At 47.5% G+C, this 21,825-nt stretch overlaps 1 protein-coding gene and 1 long non-coding RNA gene across 8 annotated transcripts; one reads left to right on the plus strand and one right to left on the minus strand.

Annotated features, from left to right (window-relative positions):
• Positions 1 to 446: 446 nt before the first annotated feature.
• On the minus strand, positions 447 to 18,003 carry ACSBG2 (acyl-CoA synthetase bubblegum family member 2). 6 transcript variants are annotated; one of them, XM_048054086.2, is made up of 15 exons: positions 17,890 to 18,003; positions 13,862 to 13,991; positions 11,454 to 11,533; positions 10,744 to 10,985; positions 9,113 to 9,201; positions 8,426 to 8,546; positions 7,895 to 7,975; positions 7,259 to 7,408; positions 6,882 to 7,058; positions 6,023 to 6,204; positions 5,522 to 5,755; positions 4,602 to 4,819; positions 3,506 to 3,645; positions 2,434 to 2,680; positions 447 to 2,061 (listed from the first exon to the last, which is right to left on the minus strand). In XM_048054086.2, exons 2-15 carry the CDS (start codon positions 13,984 to 13,986, stop codon positions 1,952 to 1,954), a joined length of 2,196 nt encoding a protein of 731 aa, XP_047910043.2. In that variant the 5' UTR covers positions 13,987 to 13,991; positions 17,890 to 18,003; the 3' UTR covers positions 447 to 1,951. The 6 variants fall into 6 exon arrangements, with proteins under 6 accessions (XP_047910043.2, XP_047910042.2, XP_047910040.2 ...); XM_048054085.2 differs by lacking the exon at positions 17,890 to 18,003 and adding an exon at positions 14,360 to 14,535; XM_048054083.2 differs by lacking the exon at positions 17,890 to 18,003 and adding an exon at positions 14,336 to 14,535.
• LOC136787025 (uncharacterized) lies at positions 12,852 to 20,095 on the plus strand. Of its 2 annotated transcripts, none has more exons than XR_010826792.1 (3): positions 12,852 to 12,990; positions 13,065 to 13,160; positions 18,944 to 20,095. It is a non-coding gene; the product is annotated as an uncharacterized lncRNA (long non-coding RNA). The 2 variants fall into 2 exon arrangements; XR_010826791.1 differs by lacking the exon at positions 18,944 to 20,095 and adding an exon at positions 16,402 to 16,679.
• Positions 20,096 to 21,825: the final 1,730 nt, after the last annotated feature.

The raw sequence follows: 21,825 nt of genomic DNA on the forward strand, positions 1-21,825 counted from the left end.
CAGGCGTGGGGCCCTGCTGGGCACAAACCAGGGCTGTGCAGGGTGGAGGAGCTGCTGCAGGGCAGCAGGAACAGCAGCAGGGCCATGCCCCTCCTGGGTGCAGGGGGCAGCTGTACAGCTTGATGTCATCCCCCACCTGGTGGCAGCCAGAGCGCTGTGGTGCCTGCAGTCTCTCACACACAGCTCAGCGAGGCAGAGCTCCAGCTCGGGCCTTCCTCTGCTGCAGGCTGTGACAAATTCCCATTCTGCAGACTCTCTATTGTGTTGCTCTCCTCTCTCTCCTGCTGAGGGCAGTGTCTTTGAGCTCACTACTTACAGAGAAGGGTTCTTATAAAGCTAGCTGTGGTAAGGGAGAGTTGCCTTTTGCTGCTCCCCACCCGGACACCACAGACCTTGATCTCAACAACTTGAGCACTGAGCATTGTTTTGCAAAAACCACTGAAGCATTGAGACACAAACTGCAGAGTTTATTTATTAGGCATTTCTCTGAAAGTCAAGACATTGCAGACTCACGTAGCTGAGAATACAGCTGCACAAGAGGGACTGTAGGGCCAACTGTGCATTGCCCATACCTCCATGCCAATGCTGCAGGCAAGTGCGCAAGTGGTATTTCACTGAGCTGCTTGCTGGGGTAGTGAGTCCAGACCAAACTGTAAAAACCACCCTGCCCTGCGGTCCCACAGTAAGGTTTTGATACCAGTGCTGCAGGTACAGAGCCAGGGCCTTGCAGCTCATTTAAGCTATTTGCATTATTTAATAGTGTAGTTGCTTCTCCCCTGCATGCCACTTCCAATCAAAGCACCTGACATCTCTGGCTGCTCCTCCTTTGTCCAGGGAAACAATATCCAGAATCAGAGTACAACTGTTCCACTTGTAATGATTTCTAGTTTGAAATAAGCAATTTTACAAGCTATCCTCCATTTGCTAAGGTGATTAAGGTCCCTCCAGGTAATGGGCATACAGCAATAAGCTTTGCAGAACCACCCGTGGCCTTCAGGAGCTATTGTTGACGTGTACTTCTGCCCAGCTTTGCTGGAGGCTTCTAATGACCTCGCTGTGGTGGGCCTTCACAGTGGCTGGAATGGGAGATTCGCCTGGAGCACTGAGCAGCCCTGTAGCAATTCAGCGCCCTCTGCAGGCTCCACTCCACACGTGTACACATCCTGCTTCTGGAACCCAGCCCCACAGCTCTGGAGTTCCACCTGTTCCAGGATGCTCTAAACAACATTTCTCTGATTGTAAGCATACAGATAGGTTACACACACATACACAGCTTTTCAAATAATCCCTTTGTGGAATGCTTTCAGAACACAGTCCATGTATACTACTATAGCACTATAATTTATGGCTTCATAATAACTCAAGACACTGAAACATTCAAAATATTGCACAGACAAACCCAGTAAACCCCAGGTTCCACATACAGGCTTAGGGTGTGTAGTCACACAGCATTTGCCTTGTTTGACAGAAGACAGTTTGTCGGTAAAGAGATTTAAAATAATTCAGATGTCACCAGCATGCAATTAAACATGCATCAAGGGAAAAAAGAAGTATACCACTATAAAAAGAATCTGCCTTCCCCATGTATCAGGAAAAATGCAGTTCCTGATTGTTTTACATTCAACTCAGGAAAAGAAAACTTTGGTTAAGACAACACACTATGAACTTATAAGTTAAATGCATGGCCCTCATAAAAAAGGAAAAGACAAATGCAAAGCAGACATATTCAGGAATATCTCAGCATTTGAATATACACATAGGAAACCGGGCACAATCAAACTTACTGCAGTAAGAAGGCCAAAAAACATACAGCTAAGCAATTCAGGGAGTCTGCATGATAGCCAAGCCTCATTTATTTCAACAGAACCCACTGACTCCTTCACGGGAAGCCTAGGCTGACAGCACACTCACACAACAGGGAAAGTTTCTACCACGTCACAAAGCTGCCATGTTACCGCCTAAGAGCGTTCTCTGTTGTGGTCGGCGTATCCATATAAAACTGATCGATTTGGTCTTTATACTTCTGTGCCACCACTGGTCTCTTCAGTTTCATTGTTGGGCCTGTGGAAAAACCACAACATGGGGCTGTAATGGTGGCAGCGCTACAGCAGGCGTCATTTTGAGGCATAAATCAATATTAGATTGAAGCAAGCCTGGAGGAGGCTTCAGAGCATGTGAACAGACATTGACTTCTAAATTGCTCTTTGTGATTAACAACACCTCCCTTCCCCCATGAACAGAAACAGCACAACCACCCTGCAACCGGCAGCACATTCCCAAGAGTACGGACTGCTGAGCTCAGTACCACCAGGCAGGGTCAGGAAGTCCCGAATAACCCATCCCACCTTCCCTGGCACTGTGACGTGCTCCAGCCACAGCAAGCAAGGGCTGGGGGTTCACAAGGTAATCCCCAGTGCCCCGCGCACTACTCACCAAGCTCTCCACCAAAGAGAGAGAAGTCCTTCTCCAGAATAACCCACTTCTGGACTTTCTGAGCATTTGAGACAGCTCTCTCGTTGACTGCTGAAATTCCCTTCTGGATAGCTGCATAGATAGCCTTGTCTTTGCTGCTTATGATTTCAGAGACTTTTGTAGCCTTGCTGCCCAGTTTTTGGCAGAATTCAATAGCTTCTGGAGTGAGGTCATCTCCTGGCTCCCCACTTTCTACATCTATGTTGCACTGCAAGACAAGTCACTTTATATTGCTAAACACTTGATTCCCTTCGCAGTAATAAGCAGGGTACAGAACTCATCATCCAAATTCTTCCTGTGCTCTCCCAAATTAGGAGAAGATATGGCAGGATCCTGCCTCTGAGGCCAGAGCTTTACTTCCCTACACTCCACAGCAGCACCGCTGGCTGCTGGAAGACAACAGAGGCAGCACCTGACTCAGGCAAGTGCAGCAGCACCAGCTCCAGAGCCTGGCACAGCATCTCTTGCACAAGGGCAAGGAGGGTGGCTGTCAAGAGTCTCGCTAATGAGCAATTACCACTTGCCTGAGAAGCCACTAGCCTGCAGGGGCTCTCTGGTCCTAGGCAGAAGAGTCAGTAAAGGCCACCATGTGTCACTGTGGAGTTTAAAGCCAGCATCTTAAAAAGTCACGGACATCTCATTACTGTCCAGACATCTCTGGGAGATACTGAAATATGGGTAAGAAACACAGAAGGTTTCTTTTTTCAGTCTGACTTCTGTGCCTTTTAGTACCATTTCTTTCTGCTTTCTGTCTGATATCGTACAGAGATAAGCAGTTGCTCCAAACAGCAGAACCTTACTGTCTGATCAGATGGCAAGTGCTCGTTTTTTTGTACAGTTACAAGTGGTGTTTGCAGCTCAGCTGCAAGTCATGCTGCAAGATGCCTCTAGGCTCCAGCAGTCATCGCAGAACACCTAACAATCATCTTCCACACGGTATTAGATGCACGCAAAATAGTCTCTATGTCTTTTCAGCCCCATCCCTGGTAGATGCCCACCCTTTTATCCACTAAATAGGCAGAATCAAACCCACCTTTAGTGTTAGAAGCATAGCAAGGAATTTTGCTTTGTCTCCAACCAACATTGCATTGCTAATGATGGGAACGGCCTCTTTTACAGCATCCTCAATTGGAACGGGAGGAATATTCTCACCTCCTGCTGTGATGATGAGCTCTGGAAAAGAGCCAAATCTTGATTAATGCTTACAGCTCCCCTCTTCCTTCCTTCACAATCTGAAATGATTTTATAGTACCTTTGTGGCTACACAGATCAAATAATGAGTCCGTATCCCAATATCCAGGGAAGAAAGCAAACCAGGAAGACTCCAGCCAGGTGAGGAGAGATGAAACTAAGGTGTGCAAGCACACAGCAAAAGTTGCCTTAATGCTCCACAGATGTTTGCAGCTGGAGAACATGGGGTTTGGAGTACGAGCACCTCAGTACCATACCACAGCCACCTTAAGCTCTAGGGAATTCAAGTTGTTAACCAAGTTGTTCAGAAATTTGAGTTAAAAATTTGCTGAGGCAAAGCAGAGTTTTTAAAGCTACACACAGCATGTTATGGAGCAGAGATGAGCCTCCCTTTCTTGTCTGTCTCTTACAGATTTCTTAAAGCAGTCCCTTTGCATGACCATTTATCTCTTTTTAATGATTGGAGTCTTGCATGAAATTAGATTTGTTTGGTGTTGGTCAGAGCGGTGTCCCAAGAGCTGTGTTGCTGCAAGCCATTTTCAGAACGGCATTAAGCTATTGTTTTCCCTTACAGGTTAACTAGCAAAGCTAGCTGAAACCAGAGGGAGCTGGCAGTACACACAGCTGGACCCAGGCAGGTCCAGCACTGCATAACAAGTCAACGAAGCACTAACTACTGCCTCTGAAATCAGAGGATTTCTTCCTCACTCTGCAAACACACACTGGTTTCAGTGGTCAGCCTTCTCCTTCCATCACATGCCTTGTCACATGCTCAGTGGCAGCACACATTGCAGCCATATTCATATGAAAAACTTCAGAAGTAGTATCTAAAAGTAGTATCTTTCTGTGCAAGCCACAACCACACAACTACCAAGGTCTGACGTATCGTATCATAGTACTGTGCAACCTCAAAACAAACAAGCGATAGGCTGCATTACCTTTAATTCTGCCAGTGATGTAAAGGAATCCATCTTTATCACACTTGCCAAGGTCACCTGAATGCAGCCAGCCATCCTCATCAATTGCCTCTTTGGTTTTCTCTTCCATGTTCAAGTAGCCCATGAAGATGTGCCTTCCTGAAAAGCAGATCTCCCCATTGCCATCTTCATCTGGCTTATGGATCAGTGTCCGGCAGCCTGTCATTTCCTTTCCACAGCTTAAACAAAGACAACACAAACCCAAAGCATTTTTTAAAATTATTTTTGCTGCTCAGCTACTGAATTTAAGAGTGAGACTGTAAAAGTACTCACTCAATCTGAAGTGTCTGAACCAAGCCAGGCAGGCTTTTATTACAACTGCTTCAGCAGGGAACTTTAAAACTTAAGACATCTGCTTACATGTAAGAAACTACAGGAAGTTGTTACTGCAGAGAGATCAGTGTTCACGCCCATGCTTTCCATCTATTGCTCTCAAGCACCTGAGCTTTGAGTTAGAAGATTTATGTTCTTGGTAGCTAACTTTTACTGATGGTAATATTCACCTTGCAGACTAAACACATGGGGACTGAACAGGCTGTTCAAAGCAACAGAGTAGTCTTAACGTCAAATGAATAAATGCAGTACGGTAAACTCTAACCTACATTAGTTACTGATTCTTTCTTCCCACAAATCCCTTGTTTCCTCCTCTGTTCCTAGAGAATCCAGGCCAAGTTAAATTTAAGTAACACTGCCGGTGCCTTTGGCAGATCTCATCGTCTGCAATACGTGGGCCAGAGGAACTGGCTCCCTAGCGACTGCTTACTGGCTGCAAGACTGGGGCTGAGCTGCATCAGGTGAGCCAAGCAAGCCAGATGCACCAGAAACCTTAAAGTAACTCTGTTCCTCCCAGTCAGCTGTGCTCCACTCACAAAGTTATTTACCTGGTAAACTTGAACGCGTGAGGTAGAGAGACTGTGTGAGGCCCAGAGCTCTCACTCATGCCGTACAGTTCATACACAGGAATGTTCAGACTTAAAAAGAATTCCAGCGTCTCTCTGGTTATTGGAGCGGCTCCGGAGTAGCACTTTGTGCAGCGATCCAGCCCAATGGCCTTTCGAACCTTCTTGTACACCAGGTGCCTGGCTAAGCGGAAGTTCACTGGGACTTCAGAATACCTGTGGAACAAACGTTGTTACAGGACCTCAGTCAGAAAGTAAAACTCCTTCCCATCCTCTTTCATCCATCTCCTATTTTGGCTTATTCAGTGAAATAGATAAATACAAATGACTCCTGCCTCCAGCCCTTGCTGCCCACCCTCTGGCCCCAGCACTACTTTTGGCTTTTAATGTCCACGAGTCAGGACTTTTATGTGGGATATAATTACTGATCCAATGCTAAAGCTCTAACACTCGTAACACCCCTTAAGTGTAGCTTTTAATTACCCGTTCATCCACTTCAGGTTTGTCTGTAACCCGACTTCCTTGGCCCACGATGCCACTTTTCTTTTGAGCATTGATGATTTTGCACCAACAGATTTCATTCTTTCTTCCATTTTTTCCCAGACACGAGGAACTCCCAAAAACGCAGTTGGCCTCACCTCCCGCAGGGTGTCTACCAAGGTGCCCTGAGTGGAACAGAATTTTATAAGGCTTTCAAAAGAGATTTTGTACAGATACCAGATCAGCACTGGCCACTAGCCAAGACCTACAACTACTCTTAATTTTGAGGAATTGCTCATTTTCAACTGAAGTGTTGCTGCTGCCGAGCGCGAACAAAGCAGCACTGGGCAATACCAGTTTTCTTCCTGCCATGTTCCACAAGTTAAAAGAGCCCCAGAAGCATTCACATTCCACAGTGGTTTTGACAAGACAGCAAGGGTCGATACCCTCAGTGCCCATGCTGACACAGCATCAGGACAAGAGTCGTTCTCTTTCCAGAACACAGACTTAATGGTGGTGGCATTTTGCAATATGGACAGAGCAAATACAAAGCTGTTGCTCAACCAAGCTATCAGGGCAGAGAACTGGTGTCAGGTGAGTCACCAAGAAGCTCCTAGTTGCGAAGTGCTTGGTCAGCTCATCATCCTAGCTTGTAACACGGAGTCAAAAGGCAAAGGTCAGACTGGCCACATTCTTCAAACCAATTGACCCTTAAATAGGAGCAGTCTGCCACTGGACAAATAAACTAAGTTATCTCATGATTCTGAAGGCTGTGTTAAGTCAGCAAGGTTTGTTTTAAAGTGCACACCCCTAACCACAAGCAGGTGGACAAACATAAGTTTTTTTTGTCTTATGTTTTTACCTTTAATGCATCTGGCTGAGCAAAGAAAACTTGTGCTCCAAACGTAATTGATAACCAAATATCCGTCATCTGTGCGGCAACATGACTGAGAGGCAGATAGCTGACCACCAGCTCTTGCTTTTCTGTAGCTTCTGCCAGCGTTATGGAACGTCCTGCTGCTAATGATGTCCATGTCAACTGTTAACAAGAACACAACTCTATATTAAGTGGCAGCCCTTCTGAGCAGGTACAACACAGAATGTGCAGCTCACGAAAAGAGCCTACAGCTTCCTGTGATCTTCAGATCAGGCACGTTCTTCAGCCGATCTCTGCAGTCCCTCAGCACCTACCTAAGGTCACAGTTCTTAGAATGGGCACCTACACAAAGAGATACTTACGTTGTCATGACTGAGCATTACTCCCTTTGGCTGTCCAGTTGTCCCTGAGGTATATATTAGCGTACAGCACTGGTTAGGCTTCTGCGAGTCAATGATTTCACGGAGCTGAGCGTCTGGAACATCTTTGCCAAGGTCCATGAACTCTCTCCACTGTGTACAAAAGAAAAGAACTTGATCACTTTACACGCCAGTGCTGACAAATGAAATTAAACCCTTTGCTATACATGAAGAGAAGGGAACTGTTTTCAAAGTCCAAACCTGCAACAGAATCTGCCAGACCCACCGTATTTTCTGTCTGTCACAAGAGGCATGGCAAGAAACAGAAAGGGAGACAGATCTACCTTGAAGAAGCTTCCCAACTCTGTAGGCAACCCTGGCATTCACTGGGAGTGCCAAGCAGGAGTAACTATGGGACCTGAAGCTGCCTAGCAGAGGTCAGCATGCTAGCACCCTTCCCTTACAATATGGATTTGAACAACAGTGTACATCTACCACTTCAGCTAGGCAAGCGTTCCCTCACTGTAATCAACATAAACTTGCATTATTTATGACAGTCCTGTAGAAGGTGATGGTTGCTTGAAGCCATCAGCTAAACACAGCCGTTATTTACAAGCCAGTAAGATGCCCATTACTTACAGAATACAGGTTTGGTCTCTTCTCTTTTAGCTCTTCCCCATATTGGACAATAGCTTTCAAATGAGGTAGTTTATGCTGAACCTGTGTTAAGAAGAGAGATCCATGAGAAGGAGCAAATCCCCCTTGTTCTTTTTAAGCCGAAGTTACCCACCACTTAACATGCACCTGCTACTTGCCATTTGAAGTAAAGCTAAGAGAATCTCATTTGTCTTATTGAAAGAGAAGAGGGAAACCTCAGTAGAGACGGTAATGGTTTGGACTGGGATGTTGCCAGCCAACCTAGGGGATTTTTATTTTTTCATTTTGGCTTGTCATACTTCAAGCTCAAGGCTTTGCTACTCTGTGGAACCACCCTTTAACTTTAATGAGATTTAGCACAAGTGATCACTCATTGGGTTTGAACAGTGAACACCAAGCAGGCTCGATCGGTTCACCTCTGCTTTCAGATCCAGCATTCCCCTCAGGTAGCTTTACCCTCCCGTATCTATCAACAGGACACAAAGCTTCCAGTCATTTAACAAGTGTATTTACTTCTAAGATTTTCTGCAGCTGTTTATGGTTTTCCACAACCGCAATGTTAGCACTGCTGTTCTCTGCTACATAATGACAGGCCTCAGGAGAGTTTGTAGTGTAGATACCGACGGCAAGACCACTACAAAAAAGAAAAGAAGAAAAAAAAAAAGAAAAGAAAAACACAGAATTAGAGGATAAGCAAAGCTGCTGGCAGGAAAAAAAAATCATACCAATTCAAACTTTAACAGAGGAAGAACCATAGGCAGAACATCCCATAAAGCAACAACGATAAGTGGAAAGCTTAGTTCCAAGAGCAAAGGCTCATTTCTGGTCATAGGTAGGGTCAGAACGGTGTAATGGGCCAAAGTGTGTCAGATGGAAGACAGCTATCACAGCACTGGATTTCGATACTCTGACCTTTTCCAACATCATATTTTAACCAAAATGCAAATAAGCATATTTTTGGTTTAACCTACTGTTCATTTTAAGAGAGAATGTGTTTTTTCTAGCTAAAATATGGGTTTTTTTTGTCTTATTAATTCATAATGAAGTAAAGAGAGTTTAGGTTCTAGCTATCCTCATTAAATTCAAATGTAAGCAGCACTTGTTTTGTTTTAAACCAAAAACACCTTCTCACATGAATAATGAAATTACTATCTGAAGGCTAAAGCAAAATGCATGTCAAGAGACAACACTCTTTCTTACCCTGCAAGGATAGCTCCAATGTCAGCAATAAACCACTCTGGAGAATTAAATCCCAAGAGGCACACTCCATGGAAACGCTCTAGTCCCAGCTGTAAACAAGAGATGAGATTACAGCAATCTTGTTTGTCCTTTGAAGAATGCTTAGAGTTAACTTAGAGTTAACAGAGGCTATGAAAATCCAGCTGCTGAAGTCCAAGCCTTTCAATCTGCTTCAGCTGTTCTCTGGTTTTGCACCAGAGACAGTGGAAGTACGTATACCGGAAGATCCCACAGTATGAGTGGAAGGGAAAAACAAACAAAAGAGTGGCCTTAACTTTAGGAAATAAGACTTCCTAATGATAACAGGAAGAACACATAACGTTGTTTTCTCTCTCTCAATCTGTCTTAACACCCAAGACTGTACAAGTACATGGCTCAGCCGGTTTGGTTATTTAAGTTGAATTCATAAGCGTTCCATTGAGTTTTTTCCTGGAAAGAAGAAAATTTACAAGCCTTATGAGGGGCTTTGTCCAGGTTTGCCACGTCTCAAATACCCCTCCTTAAAGGTTTTCCTAAATATTTTTTGTTTACTTGAATGTGGAAGCGATTTGTATGAAATTCAAACAAAAACACTGTAGTAATGACCAAGATGTTCATGGCATGTTCAAGTAATTCACAGAATCACAGAATATTAGGGATTGGAAGGGACCTTGAAAGATCATCTAGTCCAATCCCCTTGCCGGAGCAGGAACACCTGGATCAGGTCACACAGGAATGCATCCAGGTGGGTTTTGAAAGCCTCCAGAGAAGGAGACTCTGCAACCCCCCTGGGCAGCCTGTTCCAGTGCTCCGTCACCCTCGCCATGAAAAAGTTTTGTCTCATATTTAAGCAGAACCTTCTATGTTTCAGCTTGCACCCATTGCCCCTTGTTCTACCATTGGATGTCACTGAGAAGAGCCTGGCCCCATCCTCCTGACAATCACCCTTTACCTATTTATAAACATTAATAAGGTCACCCCTCAGTCTCCTCCAAGCTAAAGAGCCCCAGCTCCCTCAGTCTTTCCCCGTAAGGGAGATGTTCCACTGCCTTCATCATCCTCGTGGCTCTGTGTTGGACTCTCTCAAGCAGTTCCCTGTCCTTCTGGAACTGAGGGGCCCAGAACTGGACACAATATTCTAGATGTGGTCTCACCAGGGCAGAGTAGAGGGGGAGGAGAACCTCTCTCGACCTACTAACCACCCCCCTTCTGATACAGCCCAGGATGCCATCGGCCTTCCTGGCCACAAGGGCACGGTGCTGGCTCATGGTCATCCGGCTGTCCACCAGGACCCCCAGGTCCCTCTCCCCTTCACTGCTCTCCAGCAGGGCAGTGCCCAGCTTATCCTGGTGTCTGGGGTTGTTCTTGCCTTGTTCTTGACTCTACACTTGTCCTCGTTATACTTCATTAAGTTCCTCCCCGCCCACTTTCCCAACCTGTCGAGGTCCCACTGGATGGCAGCGCAGCCTTCTGGTGGGTCAGCCACTTTCCCTGTCACTTTAAGGCTCATCAACATTCAGAGAATTTGTAAGTGTAAGATACAGCTGATTCCAGCCATTTCAGCAGTTAAACTGCTGACCATGAATACGGAGTAGAATTCAACAAAAGCTCACCTTCAGAAAGCTTTTGGCTGCTTTACAGCACTCGTCATAGTACATCTTGTAAGTTAGCTTTATCCACTGGCCACCTTTCTTGGATGCAAGAGCATAATAGTCACCATATTTATTAGTAGCTTCCTGGAATAGATCATGAACAGTCTTTGGTGCCTCACTGCCTATGCCCTGCTCATCCATCCTCAGTCTGACTTCTCCATCTCGTTGTGTTGTCCACACACTGGAGGGAGGAGGTAAAGAGGCTGGTTTGAAAGAAAAATATTCAACATCTCATATTTAGAAATTGCTTTCTGCCATAACAGAAATATAAATACAAGTATCGAAGTAAAAGCAAATGCTAACAGCTCCCCCCCCACCCTTTTCCCCCACTATTTTAGAACAAGACTCAGAGATGAAGCCTCTAAAGCACATTCAAAATTTTGTTTAATGTTTTCCATTTACCTCCCCTTCTAACCTAAATCTTCCTGTCACTTATTTCTTTATTATTAAAATAAATAGTACATGATTACCTGGTAGATATGCATTAGTGATACTAACTACTTTACTCCTTGGAGCACACCAGTGCTTTAAAGTCTATGTTCTAGAGGCTTCTGGACAGACTACCCCGCTAGTTGAATTCCCTCCTCCAACGTTATGGTTTTGTAAACTACTCTCTCATTTAAATAATAATTTTATGCACGTAACAGTAACTAAACATTCTTTCTACTTACATTTGAAACCAAGCTTGTTCATCTGAGATCCCTCTGTCTTAGTATCTTCAACTGTCTCAGTGTTGTAGACCTCAACAGCTCTGCGAGGCAAAAGTAATTAGCACTGGATAGACTTTAGCACACTGGATGAAGAATGCCTTAGCCATACTCACCCCATCACTGAATTACATTAAGCCTTGCATGTCAAGCAAAGATGAGTGGTTTCTGATGTTTTGTAGCTGGCTTTATTAATTTTACTAGCTCAGGCACCAATGAAACATGCCCGCCTCGGCAAGTGCGTGGTCTTTGCCTGCACTGCTTTTGAACATGTGTATGTCGCTCTAACCATAAAACTAGCTGCAGAAGAACCCATGAACATGACATCCACGATGCAGCGATAATTTAATACCACAGGTCTGCTCTGCGCGCCTGAAACAGACTACAGCAGTGAGAGAGGCGGGGACAGAAAGGGGCACGCAGATCTGGTGCTTTTCTCCGATCTGCGCTGTGCGAGCCTAAGGAAGGCGGCAGCGCCCCAAGGCCATGCTCCTGTGCAGCACAGCCATCACCCCGGTGACCCTGGGGAAAAACCCATAGAGATTTCCTGCAGAAAGCAAGGCCAGCTAAGAGCAGGAAATTGATTTAACAGGAAATCCTGTTCTTAGGTATTCCTAATAAAGTTAGTACATCAGGCTCGCGCCAGCTGTTTGTGCAGAAATTGAACAGGCACTCTCAGACACATCCCCTCTATCTACTTCAGCTGTGCTCCTCACAAGGAGTTTGCACTGTGGTATCTGTGGTTGCCCTTTTTACTTTCAGTCTTGCAAGAGCCATTAAAGCACCTCCTGCCTGCGTTTGTAGAACAGTGTTCTTCCTCTGTCCTTTTCCAAAACAGACTTTCTCAAAGCCGTAAGTGACGAGGATATGGAATAATTAAGTCACACGTCCCACTTCAGGCCATGAGTTGGAAGCCAGACCCTGTGAGATTTGCTATTCGAGTCTCCATGCTCTGCCCACCAAATGACATATCACACCTCCACGCTACAAGCAGACAACATTTGTTCCTCCACCCTGGGCAAACCGCATCTGTACCATCACCTTAGCACCAAGGCCCAAGCATTACGCTTCTCAAGATCATACTCCAGAGAGACAAAGCTCCATCTTGCCTTGCCAAACAGCCCTGAGACGGGTCCTCTGCTCGAGGCCGTCATGGAAGCGTTTGTTTCTTCATGTCAGCACTAGGTATTCACTCTTCCTTCACTGCGACTTCTGGTGTGAAGTTTCTTCCAAGGTCTGATTCCTCGGTGGTCTTCCAGAAGGGGCCGCGTGCCCGTGACATCACAGACATCACGGACAGGGTGGCCGAGTCCTAACGGTGCAGCTCCCTGGCAGAAAGATGGCCTGCCAACTCTGCTGTCACTCAGCAGGACACGCCTGGTCCCACACGAACCCTTCAGCCTATCGCTGGCAGGGTGCCACCCAAGCCTCATAATTTCTTCCCCTTCTACTGGATTAAAGGGAAGACGAATCAGCCACCTTGTGAATTTCAGTCTAAGACGTAAGTTGCTTCCCTCCATTTTACATTTCCTCTGAACTTCTTAGGGGGTAATCAACTCATGGCTTTGCACATAGGATAGGATTTAAGGCATGGAGCTTTGACTTTGCTACTCCTGAGTACTGTCCAAAAGCAGAATCGCTTGTATCTAATCTGCAAACTACAAACCAGAGGTATGTAACTCAGCTTTCTTCTTTTCTCCAAAAAGGATTACAAGATCTTCTCTACTATGTATTTGCTCACTGTTACTGAGAACATTTTCCAACACAAATTAACCCTCAGTTACAGTAGTTCTGCATCATTTCTCCACCTGCTTTTGTGGACAAAGCGTGGAAGTGACTCAGTAAAACGAGCAAAAACCCCTGCAGCTATTTCCGTTACAGTGAACCAAAAGTCATCTTTTTTTTCTTCCTCTTACTACATATAATTCCAACATAGCCCCCAAAAATTAGGTAAAGAGAGTCTTGGAAGTCTGTCAGCTATACCCTATCACACTGTGGTGAGATTTAGACCCTTAGCTACCAACCTACTCTTTATTATGAGGTTATTTAGATTTACTGCCAATCAGGTTGCCTAGATGGATAAAAATCAGCACAGGTACTGCACACAAGCTGTCCCCTAATGAGGCACACCTCTTGTTTACAGTACAGTGATGCTTCCCAACGCATGTAGTACTTGCTAGGTATTTCATATACTTGATCAGCGAGATTATAGATTCAGCTTTTGGATTTTGGAATTAGTTAAAAAAAAAGTTCGAAATTTCTTCTAAAAATCTTAATGTCCCAGTTAATCTAAGTAAACACGCTAGAATATGAGCTGTACCCTATGTATACAGGTCACCACAGAAGAAAATAAAATCTTAAATTAGACAAACCTAGCTGAAGAGTTGACCAGTGCATCATCCAATGACACCTTGCAGTTTCCTTGAGCATCCACATTAAGATAAGCTGTGGGGACAGGTTCTGTAAGTGCCATACGTGCATCTGATTCACACAGCATTGTCCCTGTAAAAACAGTTTAAAATTAAAATAGAATCAAATACTACAGTGAAATCAGCTTTCATTGATGCAGCTATCTGACAAAGACAATTCCAAAGCAGATATGACTCAAGACTGCTGTATTTGTATGAAATACGGTAAATTCTGTAAGTGGATGAAGTGCCCTTCACATTAAGCTCAGCTTGTTTGAAAAGCCTGATCAGAATTAAGATTATGCATCCATTCTCACACCTGAAAATGAGCTTGACCATTACAGTTTTGAAAAAGCACCACGAGATTAACGCTTACGTTTGCACTCTTTTGCCCCGAACGTTAAGGCTTAGCTTTCAGACCTCCCCCAAACCACCCACCGCAGGGCTCCGCTGCAGCCTTACAACGCATCGCCTCGCCTTTGTGCAGCCTCTCCTCCCGCAGCCTCTCCGGACGAGCAGCGACGTGTAATATCCTTTATTTTTAAACTAGCGCCCACGAGGCAGATCTGGAGCATCTTATGTCATGTGCTCTCTGCCTCGCAATTGGAAGCAGCCCGTCACCCCACACTGCCGCCTAATGAGGAAGCTCTGGCCCTGCGCCTGCCCGCCGCGCTCGGCTCTCGGGGTGCGGGAGCGTTGGGGTTCCTTTGGCTCCCCACAGCGCACCCAGGGCAGCTGCTGGGGTGTAGCCCCCGCTGCACGCCCGCTCCCTGGGGACCTAAAAAACCGTTCTGGTAAAAATCAGCACCCGGCAGCCGCTGCGCTCTCAGCGGCTCCTACGCTGCTTTCAGCGGGGGTTTCGTCACCCAAACGAAGCGTTTTCTAATCCTGAAAGCAACGTTGATTTTATGTAAGGTTTATATTCAACAGCCTTTGATGCTCGTCACTTGGCAGGCGGAGCTTTAATTGCTTCAATGAATTTCTAACTGATTGGAGATGAATCTTACTATCCTTCATCTTTTTAAAAAGAAGGTTTTAGCACAGTATTTCATACCGACATTAGACAGAGCAATTTAAAGCAGGCAATGTGAGGAGCACATTTGGCTGACTGATGACAGATATTAACAAAAGGAAAGAGCCCTTTATCTAATGAATCTGATATTAGCTAAGCTGGGGCTGCAGGAGGATGTGCCTGTGCAGCGTCCTGCCCCCAACAGCGGTGGGCGAAGGCACGGCCAGCCACAATTCCCAGCACACAAGCCTCCTTCTATCCCAAAAAAGCACATCCCCTCCTCCCGATTCCTCATCTACGCAAGGACGCGATGGTGCTCGATTTGTGCTCTGCTTGCTACAGGCTACGATTCAGAATGCAAAAATAGTTCAATTCACATGCAGCTGAGAGAGGCACATCTCCAAAACCCATCTCTAAAGCTCTGAGGTTCGTGGCAGACGTTGCCCAATGCCCCCATTCTAGACTACAGCACCGGAGCGGTTTATTTTGTTCTTTTGATAAGGCAGCTGCAAGAAAAGGTGCGTTATCTGCATTATCTGTACGGAGTAGCTTACTGCTAGCAGCAGTCACCCAGCCCGTGGAAGAGTGGGTTTCGTCCCCTCCCCAGCCTGGAGGAGCTCAAACCCACATCTAGAAGAGCATGTCAGTTTGCAGACGGCGTGGAGCCAGCCGGCGGCAGCACCACCACCCCTCCGTCTCTCGGGGAGTCCTGAGAGGAGAAAGAACTTACTGGAACCAGCAGCCACAGGGCCTGCCCCCGCTGCAGCACACATCCCGGGGGTGACCCCGAGGACAGGGTGTCCCTGCTGGATCCGCAAGCAGGCTGGATATGGCACGCAGAGCACAGACATGAGGCTGCACAGCCTGCAGGTCCTGGGAGATGCACCGCGGTTATCACTGCCTCCACCATGCCCAGCAGACTGGGTTTTTCAAGGAGAATCCACATGTCAGTGCCACGTGGCCCCCGACACCGAGAGAAGAGTTGCACCAGCACGCACAAGCAGTAGCGGAATTTTTGGACACTTGTCCCAAGGACACTTGTGCCATGAAACATAAGCACACAAGCAGAAAGCTGAAGTGCAACCTAGCTGTGCAAGTTCTCTTTGTGAACACAGGCCACAGGGATCCCACAACGGTAGTTCATTTTCTGTAACAAATTTCGGTTAGAAACAAACCAATTGCCACTACATATACTCTGATCAGCTCTGCTAAGCAATGTAGCAACAGCCCTTCCTCTCGCGATGCTTTGTCACCTCCCCAGCTGCGCTACACAAGCCGCTGGAAGACAGGGAAGACGCACAGGCGCTCACCAGAGCCTGACTCGACTCTCATGGTAGCTCGATGGGCGGGTGAGCAGGATCAGGAGCTATCCTCTCTTGCCACACGCTGTTTCTAAGGGAAGTAACACACTAACATGCCATAGTTGGTAGGAACATGAGGAACACACACCCAAACAAAAGCCTGGTGAAAGCAACCGCCCTTGTAATTACAGCTGTGTGAAAGCTTAAGCCATCTGACTGCAAACCACCTTCTGCTTGGAGGGCGAGCTGTTTCCTGCAAGGGCTGGAAGGATGTGAACTATCCACAGAAAGCGCTGCAGAGCTGGACTGCAGGCACACTTGTGACAGCCACAGCTACAGAGGTGAACATTTTGTTTATAACTGAGCCTGAACGTGCCTTCACTCAAAACACACACACAGCCTCAAAAACAGCAGTTCAAGTTACGCTTGCTGCGTGTGTTCATCAGTCATCCTAACATTTGCTAGCACAGGCCCCCTTTTCTCCCGGTTACTGTTTTATTTTCCTTGTGCTCATACGGGCAGCACCTCTGATCCTGTCCAGTTTTTGTTGCGCAAACCAGCTCGAGGAGACCGCCGCATTATCTCCCTCCCTCTCCAGTTTTCCACCCAAATTGAAACTTGACCTTTTTGTTTTCCCTGAAGATTTATTAAGTGAGGAAACAGCCGCCGAGCAACCCGCTTTTCCTCTCCTAGATAAACTTTGTTTTTAAAGAGGCAGCGTTATAAGCTTCTAAGCACCAGAAGTTTTCTCCGGGACAGCCCCGCTGACCACAGGCCAGCGTGGTGAAGTGCTGCAGGAAAAGCACGGGGGAAATAAACCCCAGCCCCCGCAGGGTGAGCACACGATGCAGACTCTCGACGACTCTGCTGCAGTGCTTTCAGAGAGCTGAATTTCAGGTTAATGAAGCCGCCCATGGCAAGACCTTCAGTAAATAGGTTTAGCTATGGAAAATCCTTCTGGCAGCCGGACCCACGGCTTTCCTGCCCCCAGAAGAGGGCCGGCATGTGCCAGCACCGCAGGGCCGGAGGGCTCAGCGCAGGGCAGAGCCCAGGGCATGCGGTCCCTCCGCCACGTCAGCCAGCACGTAACCGGCTGCTCCGAGTTTGACGCAGCTCGCTCCTCCAGAGCGCTGGGATATTTTCGGTGAATTCCCCACTGTGAGTCACCAGAGGGCCGCTTTCTGAGTTCCTCTTTTCCGAAACTGCTATTCGTTTTCCTGCGTGATCTGCACGCAGCGGGCTGTGAAGGGAAATTCCCTCACACGCGCACAAGCAGCACAGAAATGAGGCACAGAAACGCGTTTTGAGACGCGGCAGGTGCGCCCCTGCCAGCCCCCACCGCACCCAGGGCTTTATTTCACCGCTGTTCGGGGCCAGCCAGGCCCGGACCTGGCGGCACCGCTGCTACCGAGGCATCCCCGGGCATTTCGGGCACGGCACCAGGGCACGGCTGGGGCTGGAGGAACCTCCGGAGACCGAGTCAGCATCCCCCCGGCCAGCGGGGGCACCAAGGCGGGCTCTGGGCGTCTCCACAGCGCGGGCCCCCGGAGCCCCCCCCGGAGCCCCCCCAAGGGCCCGCTGCTGGCAGCCGCCCGCCCCTCCCCCAGCCCCCGCTCCCCTCACGCACGCCGCGCGCGCGCCTCCCCCCGGCCCGGCCCGCCCCGCGCACGCGCCGTTACCTCAGGAGCGGGAGCGCGCGCGCGCGAGACGCCCCCCACCGCGGCTGCCGCGCGCCGCCACGCGGGGCCCCTTAAGGGCGCGCGGGACTGGAAGGGGCGTGGCCCCGCCGCTCTTGGCCACGCCCCCTCCTTCCGGGGGGTCACCTGCGGTCATCGACCCCTCGGGGCTCAGAGCCGGGAACCGGGGGGCGGGAGGGGGGCAGGGGGGAACCGGGGAGGGGCTGAGGGAGGGGGGCAGGGGGAAAACGGGGAGGGGCTGAGGGCTCCGTGCCCCCCGGAGCTGGAAGAGGAGAGCGGGGCGAAGCGGGGGCTCCCTCCCGGGCCCAGCTTTGTTTCTTTCTTTTTTTTATTTTTTTTTGTTGCCACAAGAAGAGCGGCGGCCGGGTCGTTTGGCAGCTGCTGGCGCCCGGCTTTTCATTGTGGCGTTAGGCGGCCGGGCTGCACCCCCGCGTTAATCGCTGCTGCTGGCCTGCAGAGCCCCAAATTCCTCCAAACTGTGTTTCTTTTTCCTGCCTTTCCTACCCCGCAGGGCCATTATTCCCGCTGCTACAGGGTGGGGAGGATGCGGCTGGGCTCCTGCCAGCAGAGCGGGGCCGCAGCTGGGGCCGCAGCCGGTGCTGAGGGGAGCGGTGCTGGTGCTGCCAAGCCAGCCCTGGAGCCCCACATCGCAAGGCCCAGGGGCTGTTCCCCTCCCTGCCCCAGCAACCTCATCCGCTCCACGCGTGGCCTGGCCAAGCCCTCGCGTGGCCGTGTTTGGATCCACGCGGGGATTTACACTGCAGAGCGAGGACACGGACGGCATCCAGGGAGCTGGGCGGATCGGCGAGCTTAGAGGACTGCTAACCCTCCCGCCCCAGTCATGCCCCAGTCACTAGGTAGCACCTTCTGTGCCGACGCGGGGCAGATCGTTCTCAGAGACCCAAAAAAAGATTCAGTGGCACAGCCCAAAGGTTAACTGATGGGGCAGGAGCAGCCAGTTCTATTTTCGGTAATGCCCTGAGCCAACAAGCGACCTTAGGCAAGTTGCTTTTTTTTTTTTTTGCTTGTTTAACAGAGCAAGGTTGCAACACTACCGAGGTAGATGTCAGCGTGTCTGCACAACCCTTGTCAGTCCCGGAGCCAAAGGGGACCACGCTGCTGGCAAAGGACCAGAGGAGAGCAAAGCACATGATGCAGAAACACAGGTGGTGCTCACGCATCTGCCATGAGGAGGACAGCGGCCATTCTGGCTGCCTGCAGAGGATCAGCTCCTCCCTTGTCCCAAGAGCAAGCTCTTGTGTACACGAACTGTTAGTGCTGACTGCCCTAGCCTTTTCTAAATAAAGATGGAGTAGTTGAGCTTGAACTCCTGGGGCGGTGAACGCACCAGAGTGACTGTGCCCTTTATCAAGTATCACCTTTGCTGGCTCTATGTATACAATCCATTAACTCAAGCAAGTCCCAGGGTTCTCATTTCCCAGGCAACCAAAGCAAGTTGGCCCAAGGAACACTGGAAGGAAGCCCGAGCAGTGCAGAATCACTCACCTGAGAAGAACTTCTGCACTGGCTGGCTAGGCCTGACCAGGCTGGAAGCTTTTTGCAGGCAGCACTTGGTTAGATCACCAGCACGAGCCTGATCTCACTGAATTTTCATGCCATGAAAATTGCAACCAGGATGAATTGTGTATAAGTTATATGTAAAGCAGACCTAACAATTTAAATTAATTGTTTAAATGATTTGGACACATTAGAGCATATACAGATTTTTCCAAATTAATGAAGCTGTGAAATGCTAGTGAGGAGTTCTAATTTTAGTTTGACACAGATTGAAGAACTATCGCATCTGCTGTCCTGCCCAAAACAGATCCCAAAGCATGAGAGATCATGAGGGAAAGAGGAGGAGTTCTTGGCTACAGAGTCTGACTGTGGAACAAGCTTCCAGAGGACACCAGGCAAATACAGGGTATTCAAGAAATGCTAAAAATAAATAAAAATAATAATAAAACAAACAAACAAACAACAACAACAAAAACCACAACACAGCAAACTGTTCCCCTTTGAGCAAACCTTTCCATTACTGTGCTGAGTTGCTCTTAAAAGTGACACCAGAAGATTGTGGGAGGAGAGGAGATGGCTGCAAGTTAAGAAGCTCTTAATAATACAGGATCAACTAAGATGGAGTATGACACCAACAAGGACAGAGGTGTCTCTCACAACATGAGAGAGGTAAGATAAAAGCCTTAACAAAGTCCAGGATAAACGCAGACTGGGACACTGGTACTTCATGTTTGTGCATGTCAGGTCACCCGACTTTGGTTACAAACCTGTTTCCTGTGACCTACAGAAAGTCACTCTGCTTCCTGGAAGAACGGAATAAATTCAGTTTGCAGATTCTTTCCTCTTCTAACCAAAGAAACATCTCTTAATACAGCTGTGAACACTGAGAGAGAGAGTGGAAATTAGCTTCTTACTTAACTAAATCATTCGCCATACGGAACAAGTCATATCTGCCCGTTTACATGACCCAAGACAGTTTACACAACTTACCGCTTTCATCACCCTCCCAGTTCATCCCTGGCATTGGATCCGTAAGCTATTCTGGGCTAGTATTCCTCCAATAAAGTTCAGAAATTTCCAACTCCAGGGTTACTTGTAGCAAGTGACTTAACCCAAAGTGTAGTTGCACCTCAGGTCAATGACTTCAAAGATAACACGAGGGGGGGGTGAGCAGCCAATGCACCATTTCATCAGCTTCCACAAGAAGGACGACATGGGAAGAATGAATGTGCTGAGAAAACAGGGCAGTAAATAAGCGGTCACAAGGAAGCGAGGGAGACAGAAGAGTTTGTTTATAGCACCAGCATTTCTGAACTCAACAACTCATGTCATCTTTCCCACCAACGACTTGTAGCATCTTCCTGGTCATTTGAAAAGGGTCTACAGCAAATAGGTGTAGGCCTCTCTGAAGGAAAAAAGAAAATAAAACCCACTAAAATCCCAAATTAAGGTGTGGATCCATACCCAAATCTCATCTCTCACAAATCAACATAGCTTCAACAAAGCCACAGAGTCTTCACCAGGACACCAGGTGTTAATTTGTCCTTTATTTAGCTGATTCAGTAAAGCCAGTCTGCAAGGCGACTCTTCTGCAGTTTTGTTCTCATAAATAAAACTGTAGCAAACGGTATACCTCAAATACCTTTTTATTCTTTAATACTCATTAAAACCTTCACTCTAGTGGGCCTATGAAGCAACACGGTATAGGTTAAAGCTGTCCACTGTTTTACACAACATATAAACAATAGTATATTGCATACACCTTTATGAAGCGTGAAAGGCAGTGCAGGATTAGAATTTCTAGCCTATATAGTCATTTCATTTGATGCTTGGTATCACTTCTCTTTAGAAATCTTGTCTATAACCCCTGAACACTAAAACTAAAACCATATTAGGATGTTATTTATGCCCACCACAGGTGATTCCACTTTTTCAAGAGGATTTAATGCAAAAGTAGATGCATGCAGAAGTTAAGTGCAGAAGAGTGGAGATGTTTCCAGCATCTCAGGGAAAGAAAAAAAAAAAAAAGCAGCTGCATTTCAGGAACTTCAGTAAAAAATTACATCTTCTTTCTCGCTACTGTAGGATAAAAACAGCAGGCTTGCTTCATGATTACCCAGTCGACGGACTTTGTTGCAATGGTGTCACAATGTTTACCAGGCATGTCTAGCCCAAAGCAGAAAAAGGCTGCGCCTCGTCTGTCCTCACCATTTACACAGTGTTGTAACCAAGAAAGGGGATGAATGTGTAATTACTGTAAGACACAGAAACATGCTCTCTCACTTGATTACAGCAGAGACCAGATATCATACTGTGTGCTTTGAGGCGACATGAACAAGAAAAACCACTGCTAATGAATTGACCGTACTTGGAGTATAACGCAAGACCTATGCCTCTATA

Source organism: Anser cygnoides, chromosome 27 (genome assembly GCF_040182565.1).
Source record: "Anser cygnoides isolate HZ-2024a breed goose chromosome 27, Taihu_goose_T2T_genome, whole genome shotgun sequence".
In the NCBI taxonomy this organism is placed as follows: domain Eukaryota; kingdom Metazoa; phylum Chordata; class Aves; order Anseriformes; family Anatidae; genus Anser; species Anser cygnoides.

Coding starts and splice junctions, on each gene's coding strand:
- ACSBG2 (XM_048054083.2), bottom strand. CDS start 14,366: ATGCGTTGTAAGGCTGCAGCGGAGCCCTGCG. Junction 13,992..14,335: donor GGCTGCAGCGGAGCCCTGCG/GTGGGTGGTTTG, acceptor CTGTTTTTACAG/GGACAATGCTGTGTGAATCA. Junction 6,205..6,881: donor CTCAGCCAGATGCATTAAAG/GTAAAAACATAA, acceptor TGTTCCACTCAG/GGCACCTTGGTAGACACCCT.